At 33.2% G+C, this 15,887-nt stretch overlaps 1 protein-coding gene across 6 annotated transcripts; it reads left to right on the forward strand.

The window, feature by feature from the left end:
* The first annotated feature begins 2,500 nt into the window (after nt 1-2,500).
* Nucleotides 2,501-15,158, forward strand: LOC120263388. 6 transcript variants are annotated; one of them, XR_005537086.1, is made up of 20 exons: nt 2,501-2,685; nt 3,689-4,181; nt 4,940-5,031; nt 5,729-5,893; nt 5,983-6,376; nt 7,597-7,715; nt 7,828-7,900; nt 7,976-8,196; nt 8,384-8,428; nt 8,550-8,643; nt 9,319-9,510; nt 11,082-11,194; nt 11,372-11,459; nt 11,674-11,826; nt 12,401-12,523; nt 12,944-13,114; nt 13,927-13,986; nt 14,068-14,179; nt 14,633-14,790; nt 14,989-15,158. XR_005537086.1 is itself a non-coding variant. In XM_039271267.1 (19 exons), the coding sequence occupies exons 1-19, from the start codon at nt 2,615-2,617 to the stop codon at nt 14,654-14,656; spliced, it is 2,814 nt and encodes a 937-aa protein (XP_039127201.1). In that variant the 5' UTR covers nt 2,501-2,614; the 3' UTR covers nt 14,657-14,884. The 6 variants fall into 6 exon arrangements, 5 of the variants coding, with proteins under 5 accessions (XP_039127201.1, XP_039127200.1, XP_039127202.1 ...); XM_039271267.1 differs by lacking the exon at nt 14,989-15,158 and having other exon boundaries at nt 14,622-14,884; XM_039271266.1 differs by lacking the exon at nt 14,989-15,158 and having other exon boundaries at nt 14,633-14,884.
* The last annotated feature ends 729 nt before the right edge of the window (nt 15,159-15,887 follow it).

Below are 15,887 nucleotides of genomic sequence, written 5' to 3' on the forward strand. Positions count from 1 at the left end.
TGAGGACAATGGCAGCATCTTAAGTGTGGGGAGGTCTTATACATGACTTTACTTGTGTTTTCTTGAGCATGCTCTTGTTGCAATGAAGGTTCATTTACATGCCTTGATTTGCAAAAACGCAAAACCACATGGTTTATTTTTTAACTTTTCCTTTTTATAAATACTCTTAGAAAGCCCAGTATTTGTAAATATGGCCATCTGATATTAATTTTTTTTTTTTTATGTTTCACCACGTCTTCTATATTAAGTTACACATGCAGTATGATAGCGAATAAATTAGGTTCAACAAGTTCTTTTTTTGTAAATTGCACAATAAAAATTTATTACTTTTGATTACAAAAGTATACAAGCAGAAATTGATGATGTGTAGAGATATATACTAATAATTTTTCAATGGGAGTGTATACATAGTTTTGCACTTACAAGGGCACATGCTCAAATTTGTCTTCCAATTTTTTTGAGATTATACACAAATTATTATATGCAAAAATATTGTTGATGTTTATATAGAAGTACATTGGATTATATAGTCAATTAAAAGAGCCATTATTTAATAAATCACACATGACCATGATGTTCAAAAGTCATTGCTTTGAATAGAGTTCTTGGTGAGGAACATTTCTAGTCACCAAAATAATAATAATAATAATAATAATAATAATAATAAATAAAAAATAAAAATAAAATAAATAAATAATAAATAAAATAAATCTCTAGTCACAAGTTTCTGTTTTGGAGTTTAGGATTGACCAAATGGGAGAACTCGTTTTAGTCTAATTTTGAAAATTATTTGATTTAATTAATTAATTTAATTAAATGCATCATCTTTACATGAGCGACCTCCTTTTAATTTTATTTCCTCCCAAATTTATGATTTTCTCCTGTTTTTAAACCTAATTTTAGCCTAGCAATATATTACACTGGTTTGGATTTTTATTAGCCATTATTAATTTTTAGTTTTGTATGGTATAATCCATTAGATTCAACCACCTTTATAGAGGATGAGGGTTGGATCCACATTTTTAATAATAATAATAATACTAATAATAATTGTAATAGTTAATTTTATATTTTTTTTATACAATGTTGTTGCTTGTTTTTATTGGTTTTTTTTCTAACTTGCATTCTAATTTTATTTCTCCATATTTTACAAACTAATTCAATTAGTTCAAAAATTTTATTACATTTTTTTAATAATAAAGATAAGTCATATTGGAGTGTGGGCGGATTTTCTAAATATACCATGTGCTCTCACTTTATGCTATGAAGAAGTCAAATCTTGGTCTTTGCTTTCTTATAGACATCATATTAATAGACTAAAGCCTGGTTGGCAATTTTTAATTTTTTTAATATATTTATGCAATATTATTTTATTATTTTTATTAGTAAATTTTTATTATAAAAATGTGGGAGGTTTCTTGTGCTATAAATAGACTCCAGTGGAAAAAAAGATTTTTGGGGGCAAAAGATTTAATAAGAGAAAAAGGGATAACTATGTATCAAATAAATTAAATGAATTTAGTACTTTTCAATCTTATATAACATTTGGATCTTGATAATAATAATAATAATAATAATAATAATAATAATAATAATAATAAAATATCTTAAATATTAATGTTACTTGGTATATGCTTCATTATAGTTTTTTTATTTTCATTTAGATGATTAATTAAAAAAACAACATAAAATTATTACCCAACACAAAATAAAAATAATTAATTGGTTTTATTGTTCACTGTTTATCCAGCATACAAAACATCACATTTTCACACAAATAAATAATTAAAAATATATCAAATATACAAATGACACACGCAGCTGACGTGGCAAAACTCTGACCAATGACATGCCATTTAATCAACGCCGTCCTGACAAGACCGCCTCAAAACATGAACACAAGTTTTCAGTTGAAGGCCTATTTTGGCTTTCTTCCACCGTCAGGGACCAAAACATAATTTCAACATTTTTCATATTACAAAATTTTTTTTTGTGAATTAAAAAATCATCATTTTAATCAGGCAAAATATTCATTTTAGTTTAAATTTAAATATATTTTTTTCCAATTTTTATAATTATAAATTTGACTTATATCATTTTAGTCATTTAATTATATAGATAATATATATATATATATATTTAAGTCAATAAAAATAAAAAAATGAATATTTAAATCCTTAATAAATAATGTAAATGACTAAAATGATATAAGTCAATATATTTTTAATTAAGGATTTAAGAATTCTTTTTTTATTTTTATCGACTTAATATATATATATTATATCTAGATAATTAAAGGACTAAAATGATATAAATTAAATTTATAATTATACAAATTGAAGAAAATATATTTAAATATAAGTATCACCCTTTACAAATATATATATATTTTTAATTAATGAAGGGTCACCAACAATGAAATATTTTCAAAAAAGTCCTCAATCTAACCACAATTTCGAATTGGTATATAAACCCTATCCCTCTCCCTCGAAGCTTCGGGCCTTTTTGTTTCGTTTTCATTCCAATGGTTCTACGGAGACCACGACGAACCCTCTACGCCATCTCACGATTTCAATGCTGAGAATTCCATTGGAGAAGCTTAGCTGAGTTTTTCATGGCCATGGCTTCGCGCGTTCCCACCCTGCAGGACCTGCCGGGAGGAGCCGTTCATCGGGCGGTCATTAGGTTGTGCCTCTGCTCTTCTCTTTGTTGATGTTTCAGTTGATTTTTCTCTTATTTTTTTTGGTCTTCTTTGCCGGTGTTTGATCAGTTTGAACTGTAGGGAATTCTTGTGGTGATGATTTTGATGGAGGATTGATGATATTGGTGTTTTGGTTTGGTTGAGATTTTGCTTTTTTCTTTTTTTTTGTATGGCTTGATAGAAATTTATGACGCCTGGGAGATGGTTGATTGGTTTTATTTTTAGGGTTAAGTTTGTTTTGGATTGTAGAGGATGGTTGTGGTTGTGGTTGTGATGAATCTTGTGATTAATAGGTGATGTTTGTTGTTAATCCTTTTTTTGGATAGTGTAAAATGTAAATTTATGGCAGAGATGAATGGAATGATCCGAGTTGGCAAACTGAATTGATTCTATGAATTTGATGTACTTGGAATTTTATTGTTGTGGAATTAGAAATGGTGAGGTTCAAGAGTTGATCTGTGGTTTTTGAACAGATGAAGCAACTTCTCTGCAAGAAATTTGAGTGAAGGTAGTTGAACGTATTCTGGAACAATGTTTTTAACTGACCAATTGAGTGCAGAGTGCAAGGCACTATGCTACAGATTGCAAGATGTATAATAGAGTCATAATGGATGTCCCACAAGACTATTGATCCCTTTTGTTCATCCTACTGAATTAATTTCAACCTGTTAAACTAGACTTGGTTTACCTCCCTTGACGTTAGAATAGTTTCACAACTTGAAGATAGTATACTGCAGAAAGTAAGCTGTTCCATGAAATTTTTATGCTTATTTACTTTGTAAATGACTATCAATCTTTAAAGAACAGGCACTGCTTTATGTTTTCTTGCGTTGGATTTGATTCTGTTGTAAGCGCTCATTGGTGTAATTTGATTGCATCAATTTTATTTTGAATCATTGGAAGGAAGTCATATTGGTCTCATCTTTTGACAAAATTTGCTGCAAGTACATATTTCATATCCTAACCTACAGATTGACTGTGTTTCAGCACTTCAAGGCCATGCCTGCCAAATAAATCTGCAGAAATTAGTTTTATGCACAAGAATATGACAGATCTAACCCAAGGCCTGTATCGTTGTTGTGTTTCCAGAAGAAACTTCCATTTAGGGCATTCCTTGTCAGAATTTGATAAACGGTCTCTTTGTAGCAAGCTGCTGGAATTTAGAAGACCCCAACTACCCTATCATAAATCCAGAAGGCTTGTGCACCCTATGCCTTTTGCTTCTTCTGATGATGGTGTAGCTGTCAATGGAACCCCACAAACAAGTTCTAGCAGTGGTATGGATGATCTGAGGATGAAACTAACTCAATCTTTACAAGGAGAAGATCTTAGCAGTGGGCTTGTCCAGTCCATACATGATGCAGCAAGGGCCATTGAATTGGCCATCCAAGAACACAGCTTGTCATCCAAAACCTTTTGGTTCTCAAAGGCATGGCTTGGTATTGACAAAAATGCGTCTGTCAAGACACTCTCTTATCAGGTTTAACTTTAACTTCTTTAGAATGCACTTTACTAATTGATTTGCTATCGATATTTCCTAAAAATTGTGGCTGTACAATATTTTACTCAACCATATAAAGTGCTTAAATTACTTGATACCTCTTTTTCCTCACAAGCCAAAGCGGCTGATCATGAATTAACTTATCAAAAGTCAATCATCTTTTTTTAAACTTGTGCCTTTGTTGTATGCTATGTGATCAGCTCTCAACTTGGATCATAGGTGCTAATGGCCCTAATATATTAATAGAGCAAGAACTAGTTCGAGGGACACCTATTTTCTACATTTTTTAGTTTATCAGAATTTAAACCTTCACTTGTGCCTTTTCACAGCTTTTCCTGTTGGAACCATAATGAGGCTCCATGGCGGACTTATGTTGCATATTGTACTATTCTGTAATGGAAATAACCTCAATGGCCACTTGATGAGAACTTTAATATGCTCTATTTTTCTGGCATGAAAATATGCCTTGTTCTAGATGTATACCTTCTTTTATTTATTTTTACTTGTGCTATCAATTCGATAAACTTTATGCACTAACAAGTTTTTTACTAGTAATTTGTGATAAAAGAGGGTTTTTCATGTAAACTTTGCATTGCTTTGTGAATTGGTACCTTAACTTGAAAATGCTATGGTTAACAATCATGCATTTGATATTGATCTAATATAAGATTACTTTCTTTTTATGCCCCTCTGTGAATTTTTAGCTTGATTTTGATTGCACCTTTTGTTTATTCCAGGCTGCGGTATACTCTTTACTGCAATCTGCTATTGAAATCTCATCACGGGGTGATGGAAGAGATAGAGATGTCAATCTTTATGTACAAAGAAGGTCTATTATGTTGCATATCTGGTTTTATTCCTTTGTAGAAAAATTTATTGCTGATTTCTGAATTGCCAATTGTTATTTCTTGTTTTCCGTTAGAGACTTCAAACGCAGATGTCTCATCAGAAGCCAGGAAAAACCATACCTCTTGGTCTTCTTCTTAAAGTTTCCTTGCTTATCTTACTGTCTCTTTGTAGAAGACATGCTTTACAAATTGTTCATGGATTTGATCTAATCACATTCTGAAAAAACAACTTTGTTGAATCAAAGCATATACCACATGTTATTTGCTTTCTCAAAGAGATGTATGACTTGATTAATTCAGTGTTTATGTTCACATAAACAGAGGCGGTAGAGTCTTTTATCTACTGTAATGATGCAAAGCCTATTTCATTCCTATATTGAAGACTTAGTGTTAAGCTTGCATCCCTGTAATTCATATCCATATTGCATTTCAAAAAACTATACATTTCATCAATAAATACAGAAAGGAAGATAAAAATGCAAAGCAGTGGATTCTTAGAGCGCAAAATTTAAGTTATTGCAACACGTTTTTGTATGCCAACATCATTCAAAAACTTCCATTTCACAGTAACCTCTCTGCCCCTAATTGCTTGGTTCTTCTCTGCCTCCTTTTTCTGTTTTATTCAATTGCTATTGCAATTTGCATGGTGTGTATACTAATCAAAGTTCTTCATTCCAGTTTGTTACGGTTATCAGCTTTGTTGGAGAGTACCATCCGGGATGAATTGTCTTCAAAACAACTGGTAGACCATGACTGGCTTTGGTCTCACCAACATCCATTGGTGGTGAAAACTTTTGTAGATCTCTTTGAAAGGGATTCCCGGTTTAGTGCTGCTACAATGTTGTATGATCTATAGCTGCATTGTTCCATTTAGATTTTTTTTTATGTCATAAACATTTTGTGAATGGGAATACATGCTGTCTTAATGTCAGATACTTGAAAGGAGGCTCATCTGGTTCAACTTCTGAAAGTGATCTTTCACTTCTTATGCTTGCTCTAAGCTGCCTTGCAGCAGTTATAAAGCTTGGCTCAACGAAAGTGTCTTGTCAACAGTTCTTCTCCATGGTCCCGGATATTATTGGCAGATTGATGGACATGCTTCTTGATTTTGTCCCAATAAACAAGGCATATCATTATATGAAGGATATTGGTTTATGTAGGGAATTTCTTTTCCATTTTGGTCCTCGAGCTGCCTCAGGAAAATTTAGGACTGATCATGCAGTTGAAGAAAGAGCATTTTGGGTTGATCTTGTTCAGAACCATTTGCAGCGAGCTATTGACAGGGAAAGGATATGGTCAAGATTAACAACATGTGAAAGTATTGAGGTTTGTAGCTGAAAACCACCTTGCTACAATTTATGGCATAACTAGTTGCTCCTGATTTTTCATAAATAATATTTGCATATTTGTTACTCTCTTATTTAGAGTACCTTCATGTTGCCATCTCATCACCTTTCTTACGTAACATGCTCTTTTTAACTTACAATTTTATGTTTGAATGACCATTCCAATTCTCAAACATGGGAGAACTGAGTTGAGTTTCAATTTCCTGTCAATAGATATAGACATTTACTGACCTCTTGACTCCAAATTCGACAATCTAATTTGCAATGCTTTATCACTATTTGGGTTCCTTTTACGAGGATTCTAAAAAGCATTTGGTGGGCCACAAGTACTGGAGGGCTTCATAGTTATTGGCTGGAGCTGAGAGAAGGGCCTCTTTCCCCATAGTGATATATCTGTGTGGGAACATATCGATCTACATCTATATATTTTTTGTTTTAAAATAATCACACGAATTCAATTTCAAACTATGGAATAAGATCTAATTTTAATTAAGCTTCTTCATTTGGAAATTTTCTATGAAGTTGTGGGTGATTTATACATATATATATATATATATTATTTTTACTAGAGAAACTAAAAGCCAGCATATTTAATTTCTCTTCATTATCTGTGTTTACTTCCATCTGCTTGTACTTAAGTTGGTTATTTCGATGTGCTGTTCCCCTGCCTGCATTGAAGTTGGCACTTCCCTTATGCTGACTTTATAAATCATTACATTGACATGACCAACTTCTCTCCACTTAGTTGATTAAGTATTTTATATAGTGCCAACTCTCTTGAGTTGAAGTCTAAAATTACTCAAAATGGAGATATTTGTTTGCACAGTAAAGTTAGAGTCAGAACTCACTCAGAATTAAATCTATGGTTGAATCTGTTTTGATAAAGATTGGCACAGTTAATAGCAACATTGATCTAACCAGGTCAACCATTTCCTTCTCCACATTACCTAATATATCCATTATGATAAAAAAGTGGCCATGCCTCTGAAATGCATAAATTTCAATTACTGACTTTTTAAGCATGCATCAGCCTTTTTTATTTATTTACTTATTTTTCATTCATAGTTTGCATTAAGAAGCAAACAGAATGACATTTCAGTTTGAAGTTTTAGCTTACCCTGCATTCTATGGAATTATTTCTTGGCTTAGCATATTTATTTGTTTATTTGACAAAAGATGATGGTGCTGCCCATTTTACAGGTATTGGAAAAGGACTTGGCAATATTTGGTTTTTTTATTGCCTTAGGAAGAAGTACTAAATCTTTCTTGGCTTCAAATGGGTTTAGCATTGTAGATGATCATATTGAAAGCTTCATAAGGTGTGCTTATTCTTCTTCATTTTTTAAAAATCTCTTTTAGATGTAGCTGTTGGTACTCCCTCTTAAATTTCACAATGCTGCTCTATGCTTTGTTAAAATGTGTGTTTTTCAGGTACCTTATAACAGGAAGTGTGTTATACTATCCTCAACTGTCATCTGTTAGTTCTTATCAACTGTATGTGGAGGTCAGCATGTTAATAAGGATAGTTTAATACTGGTTGTTGATTATTTGATCACACCAAATGAATTTGAATTTATAGGTTGTATGCGAGGAGTTGGACTGGCTACCTTTCTATCAAAGTAATGCAATGGGCATAAAGGAAACTCTTGAAAGTAAAGATAGAAGGGAAGGAATTACTCAGGGTGAAGCTATTTTCCAAGTATTAAGTGTTTGCTCTTATTGGATGACAAGCTTTATTAAATACAGTACTTGGCTTGAGAGTCCATCAAACATAAAAGCAGCAAGATTCCTTTCTAAAGGGTATTATGAATTCCTGACTCTGAAATTTCTTTCTCCTTTTTTTTTTTGGGTGCTCTTTCCTCATGTTTGAAATTTTAAATTGAATAAAGTAAGGATCACCTGCTTGAATTATCTGTTTATAATGTTTTTCCGTGCAAAGTGATGTTCAATTCTACCACTTACACATTTTACTTGGCTGTTTGTTTAGGCACAGCAAGCTAACTGGTTGTATGAATGAACTTGGGGTGCTAATGTAAGTTTTATTTTAAAATTTCCTTCAGTTGATGATACGAAATATATCAAGACTTCAATATTTTTGTATGCTTGATCTCTGATAAGGCATTGTTCTTCAAAATGTAAAACTTGATAAACAGAAATTCAGGGAAGAAGAGTAGTGTTCAAGATCAAGGTCAGCAGTGGTCAGGTGTTGGTCTTTCAGTTGATTCAAAAACAGCTTCTTTTGATAAGGTATCTAGTCTAAAGTAGCTTATCACTAGATATTGCTTTGTGTTTGGTTTGCCTGCATAACCACCTGAGAGATCTGACTAATTTCCTTTATGGCTATATCTTGCTCATGGCCTATGTGATGTGTGATGGTTATTTCTATTATTATTAGGGTTAGGGTTCTTGTGCAAGCGATAAACAACTCTTCTCTATCTTGCTAAAATGGGGTTAGGATAAAGTTTTAAGAATGCTATTGCATATATTTTCTGAATGCTCAGATTTCATGTTATGCACAGTGTGAATGCGGAATGGCATGCTTCTAGATGTTGGCGATCTATGCTAAGCAACATGTTCTCCTTGAGTTTGCTGGACTTGACTTTAGACCTGAACGTGTTGGCATCCTTGAGCTTTTTTGTGTGCTTGACTTTGCGGAAAATGAATTTCAGAACTGGACTACCTGGAAAATGCTTCCTGTCAGAGATGCTTGCCTGTTATATGTGCTTTATTATGCTTCAGTCACTTTTCTGCTACCTCTATGTCTTGCTAAACAGATTTATGTGCATTTAAGCATATTCTAAGCATTGTGGTCTTTAGCTTGCTTGCAAGAAATAGCATCTAGCTAACATCTTCTTGTTTTAGTACTAAGTGAAATTTGTCAAGCATTTTTGGGGAAAATTTTTAGTTGATTGCTTGTTGCAGGCACTTGAGAGTGTGGAAGAAGCTTTGAATAGGTTAGAAGATTTACTACAGGAGCTTCATTTATCAAATTCAACATCTGGAAAAGAACATCTAAAAGCTGCATGTTCTGACCTTGAAAGGATAAGAAAGCTTAATAAAGAGGCTGAATTCCTTGAGGCATCTTTCAGAGCAAAAGCAGCTTCACTTGAGCAGGTATGCTTTGCTGGCTTTTCATGCCTATGAATCGTATATGTTCAATACCAATCTTGGGCCAAGGTTGGCATTATTTATATCTGATATGTGTTGATTATTGTAGGACTGCTTTTCTGCTGTCATAAACTGACTCAGTGCATAACTATTGGAAAATTATGCCACTATACTTTTTAACTAAAATGGATCTTCATTCTGTTGAGTCTGTTAGAAAACCATATTACTGTTCTCTAAACTTCATAATTTTCATTAACTGGTTGTTCTTTCTAATAGTTACATCAGAATGAGTTTGTCAAGAAAGTGCGATTAGATAATAAAGCATGGTAATGCTTTGAATTACCTAATCATATCTAATCATACTTTCTAAATCATCCTCCTTTCATAATAGTTTTGGGTGGCCCAAGTTCATGCATCACCACCAGGGAACAATATTCAAGGTTTCTGCTAATTATTTACCTTCAGTCAAAACTTTTGTATGGAAGTTGTTTCATGTACTTCTTATTTTCCGTGGCTACGAACAAATTAGTGGTTTTCTGTAGCCATATTCCATTGCTTCTTGTAGTAACCGAATATGTTCTTCCTAAATATTTTACTTGAATTTACTCTAACTTCTTTATTATATTTTTCCATAAGGATAGTGTTTTCTCGGAAAACATAGATTTTTCTAACTTTTGTGTATACTAAACTGGTTAGTACCTGATAAGTAATTAAAGATTGCATTATAAGCAGCCTACAAAACTCTGAATTGTTGACATAGTTAGCCTCCACACCACCAATTAATCAAAGTTATTATGTAGGAAGCTCCTCACATCAACAATCTGCATCTCCTTCTGCCATCACTCATCTATTTCAAGTTGGCATAGCCTCTATGATCCATTAAAGTGATGGATCAAAGAAGGGTTCAAGGCAGCAGTTACATGAGAGGTTTCTGTTGTATAGAGTGAACCAAGCCCAATTTTGGGGGTTAGCTGATTAAAATGATGAGTGTGGTCTTTCATTGTGTCATGTTGTATTAAATTCTGATGTGACCAAAATTAAGATGTCAAGGATTCTAAATGTGATGTGGTGCAGAGTGGAAGAAGGGTATGAATCATTTGCCTAATTTTTCTTTAATGTCTCATTGAAGCTGTGCTTCATTTGTTGAACTTTTTAACAAAAAATCTTCAAAACATGAGTTCTACTAATGTTTGACATGTCATGCATACATTAACTTTGTTAATGTATGCATACATGTCACTTAGCAAATAATAGCATCATTAACTTTGTTAAAGAAACAATTACAACTATTACTTTTAATGGATCAGAATTAAATGGTGTGCAGTGATTAGGTAACAAAAGATACAGGTGGGTCTCTACTTAGGTGAAAGGGGATATTTCGATGTTTCATGTCTTATATGCATACACACCGTATACACTTTTTATGCTACTTTTTTTTCTTTAAGTATGTTATGTTTGTTCAGATTTTGCCCTTATTTTCTCATAAAAGAATGAAGGTAAGGGTAATTTTAATCAGATGTATAGTTATTTTCCCTTATTGGAATATTCTCCTGATTATGAATCTCTTGTTCAACTAGGAGGGTGTTGATGAGCACTCACTTTCATCTGGAGGTGAGTCAGGAAATTTTTCAAATAAGGAGTCTGGAGAAGCTTGTAAAGAGACTGAAATAAATGAAAAACCTGCAGATAGGTAAGCTTTCTCCATAATTAATCAACCCTATATTTGTGTTTTTTTGGGAAGTGCTTTTGTTAAAAAGATGAATAAAATTTTTTCAAGTATTATGAAAAAAACATTGGTTTTGTAGAATTCAGTACAATTTGTTTTCATGGTTTTGTTATTTATATTTCATGGACCTCATTCTGTTAGGATGGTTAAAAAGCCTCGTGGATTTTGGAGTTTCTTGGTACGAAATTCCAGGGGAAAATCTCAGAGTAGAGTGTCAGCTGACCAAAATGTATGCCATTCTCTTTTACTGGGTTTTCTTATTTCTAAGCTCATGTTAAATTTTGGTTGCATGATTTTTGTTTTATTGTTTAATTTGTGTTGTTACTAATAGTAATAGTAGTATTTTGAACTAACCCCTTATATTGCTTCATCCAGTATGTATTAGAAATAATTGAAGCTCTATGCGATATATTTTTCAAACTAGCTGCTCCTCTTTTATTCAGGAAATTGAAGATCTTGACCAAGTTGCAATTGCCAAAATGCACAATGGGGACTCAGAATCAAATGAGATTCGTCGCTTTGAATTGCTAAGAAATGAGTTGATTGAACTAGAGAAGAGAGTGCAAAGAAGTACAGATGACGCTCAAAATGATGAGGTAATTTATTGTGTGATTATTAATGTTAAACTGTCCACGACTGCTGACTGCTAAGCTGGCTTGTGTTTTTATTTGGCATACTTTATTAGCCTTCTCTCTGTCTAAAAACACCTTATTTTCTGATTCATATGACTTGATATCATCTATATGCAAGGCAAAAAGGTTTCTGTTGGTAGAAATAATTGTTCCTTGTAATTTGTTTATATATTCTCTTTTTTACATTCTGTAGTTTATAGTCACCTACTTTCATCGTTATCTCTATCGTCCTGTTAAAATTTTCATATTCTTGAGTTTAACTTTGGGCTTGATTTGTGGACATCTCTATCTCGATGTCCATTTAATTTTTCCTTGTGAGGTGACTGCGCTTTGGTTCTGATTATGGTGAGATAGTGATGTCACATTGTTGCCTATTTTTGAGTTTTCAGGAGTTATGAATGAATAGTAACTAGCTCGGGGATTCACGTTGAGCAGTTGTAAAAATGTCATTGTAGAGGGCTGATAGGAAGGCTTTCAGTTTGTTTTCTGAAAATTTTGCATGGGAGTTCCTGAAAATTGACTTATGGTGTTTCCTCAGGAGTCTGGACTTGCAGATGACAATGAACAACATGCTTCTATAGGGAGATATCCATTAGCTAAAGCTCAGGAGAAAGAAAGTCTCTTCGCAAAGTCTATAGTCAAGATACGGGAAACAAGCACTGTATGATTCTTCTTTGCTTACATTTTTCTGGATAATTTCATTCTTTTGGATATTGTGGATATCCATAAGTGGTTTTGTGGAGATTGATCATCAAATAATCTCCATTCTCCAATGTCAATTCTGTACTCTCTGCTCATGCATGGATGTGACTTACATAATGCATATATTTAGACATGGTAATTGAAGAAATACGCGGTGCTAGACTTTATGACCTTAAGTAAATGTTTCCTGTTCTTATTATCTGTAAGATTGAGTGATGCCTATTTATAAGCAGCATATACATCTTTGAACGTTGTAAAGTGAATCTAAGAATGTATGGTTCCTTCTAGCCTTATTCTGCAACTTTTGTGAAAATTAGCATTTCTGATTTCTAGTTGATAAACAACTGAGGGATCTGGTTTTTATGGTTTGTTCTTATAGGACGTCTGGCAAGGAACTCAGCTATTGGCAGTTGATGTTGCAGCTGCTATGGTGTTACTAAGAAGAGCACTTACTGGAGATGATCTCACACAGAAGGAAAAGCAGTCTCTTCGAAGAACTTTAACTGATCTAGCATCTGTTGTTCCAATTGGGATTCTCATGCTGCTTCCGGTGAGTCTATCTTTCTTATATGGCTTTGTTTTTTTTACTTTTTGATCAAAATTTGTAATTATGTTTATTGATATCTAAGTATTGCTATTTTAAATCCACGCAATTGTTCCAATAAGTCCGCTGCTTTTGGAAGTCATTTATGTGACACTAACCTGTAATCATAGTTTTTGAAATGGTGATTGTGCTGTTTCCTTTGGCTACTTTGCATTTTAATCATTGCCCTCCTGGTCCTGCAACATAACTTTTTAAATGCTATTCCCTCATAATTAAATAACGTTTCATTTGAGCCATTATTTTTGAACCCAGTGAATTACCTTGTCAGCTTTCGCCTGCAGGACAGGAACCATTATGAACTACATAACTTGGTATCTGCGTGTTTTCTCTTAAAAAGCTCATTATTGTTAACAAGATTACACTCAAAAGTCTCAATAAGAGTTTTGGCCTCCCTGGCAAAGGTCACTTGTAGGGTCTAAGTTTAATTATAAATTGACACTTTTAGGGCTTCAGTTGTGTGGTCAGGCTGCCTAATAAGTTTCAGGTAAGACTCAGGTTGCTACTGCTTTATATGCGCTCTTATATTGCTCAACCCTGAACAAAAACACTGGTTCCTACTCACACAAAAAACCTTCTTGTGATCTCTTCTCACTTGGTCCTGTCTGAAGCTAATTTCCTTTTTAGTCCTCTTGTTCACCAGCTTTTAGCTTTTTCAGTATTTTATTGTGACGCTTCATCAGTCTACAAGATTCAGCATTTTGATTTGATTCTCTGTATAAAATTGAACTTTGTGGCTTACAAAATCTGCCATATTTCAGGTCACTGCAGTTGGGCATGCAGCTATGCTGGCTGCCATTCAAAGATATGTACCCTCTTTGGTATGTATTTTTATCATCACCACAGCCTCAAGTATCTGCTTGAGCAGTTATACCCACATTAACTTCTGATGCCTTTTGCAGATCCCCTCTTCCTATGCACCGGAGAGATTAGATCTCTTGAGGCAGCTGGAGAAGGTGAAGGAAATGGAGTCAACTGAAATGAACTCAGATGAAACTGAGGGAGTTTTCCTTAGTAATACTACTGATAACCCTTAAATTTTGGACCAAATGTGTCTCATTGTTTCATACCATCACATCAATTACAGTCTTCATTAATGACTGGGCCTTCCATTCCAGCCAATTGCAGCCCATCTTGATCATCCATTACATCTGGATGGCAATACTAGCTACAGTCCTACATCAAAGTAACCATTTAGGCTCTTTTATGATTGTTTTTGGGGGGCAAAAAAGAAAAAGGACTATAATGCAGCAATTTGTCAGCTTCATGTTAACTGCATTGATTTTGAACCAAAGCTCTTATTATTTGTTTGTTCACATGATGATATTTGTAAAACTTAATGTTCATATTATTAATGCATTTCATGATAAATGCATTGTTGTTCATAAATGTATGTCAATTATTGCAGACATATTTAATTTTTATTATAGAATTTATTTAAATATAACATTTCCAGATGCTTTGCAGAACAGAGAATTGAAGGATCCATGATTAGGGAAACAACTAAAGACAGCTGCTTCACAGGCCCCACTTCCAGCCGGAGCATAATCTTGAATGGTGGTTCTGATTGAATGGAATGTGACATCCAGCATCTCCGGTGTTGGCCTTAGCTGCTAACCTATTTGGTAAGATAAGATAGTCCCTACCTTGAACCCTTTTTTCCGGTTCATCTGATTTAATTTTTCAAGTACAAATGCAAAAGTTTGTCTGTTCTTCTTATCTTCTGCTTTGAATTATTTTTTTGGTGACAGATCATGATTATCTCTAAAATTATACCTAAATATTTATTTTTTTCATTGACAACCTATCAACATCATGAGAAGAGATAGGTTTGAAATGAACATCAGCTTGCAGCTTGGAGAACAGGACAAAACTAACACATCAACATGAATTTAAAATAAAAACTATATAAAAAATGAATTTGTGTGTTATTTTTCATGAATTATTTTGTTCCATTGATTTCGTCAAATGCAATTATTTTAAGTCAAAAGTATTCATTGCGTCAACTAACTTTTGATTTATTGATACCTATATTTTGCATACATGAGTAAGATCATGAGTTTAATTTTTTTTATATGCATGGTAGATTATCTCTGGAAGTGGTCCATGATAATTACTATAGAACCTCGAGATGTAGTTTGATCTCACATGTTGGATTGTCTCGATTTAATAACTTCTAAAATAAAAGACATGAATCTTTTAAAATAATTATCAATTTATTTTTAGATTATATAATATAAAACAATAAAACTTATAAACCCATAACTAAAAATAAGTCACGTCCTATACAGAATCGAGTCTACCAGATCAAAATTCATAATTAAAAACTTCGTACATGTTCTTAAAACATGGTTTAAACAAAGAATTATCTATTGCCTAGTTTGGGATCAAAATTAACATTTGGACTTGAATATAGCTGTTGTTTTCATGTGAGGTTTAGGTTATATCACTGGATGGGTCTCTGATTTTTACTTTTTACTTTTTTTTTTATCTGGTTCACCAAATTGAAGGGTAGCGTTACTTCATCTCTGTGATTGGAGATGATGAATACTGGCAGGTGCTTTTACTCATCAATTCACTGTACATGCATGCAGGTTTCATGTGATAAAAATGCATCTACCTAATAAGTAATAAGCACCACAAATTTTATGCATCTTCATAAGAAACTGTTTGTTTTCCGCAGCAACCTGTTAGGTATACATGTCAGTCTGTTCTTACCAGG

This window comes from Dioscorea cayenensis, chromosome 6 (assembly GCF_009730915.1).
Source record: "Dioscorea cayenensis subsp. rotundata cultivar TDr96_F1 chromosome 6, TDr96_F1_v2_PseudoChromosome.rev07_lg8_w22 25.fasta, whole genome shotgun sequence".
In the NCBI taxonomy this organism is placed as follows: domain Eukaryota; kingdom Viridiplantae; phylum Streptophyta; class Magnoliopsida; order Dioscoreales; family Dioscoreaceae; genus Dioscorea; species Dioscorea cayenensis.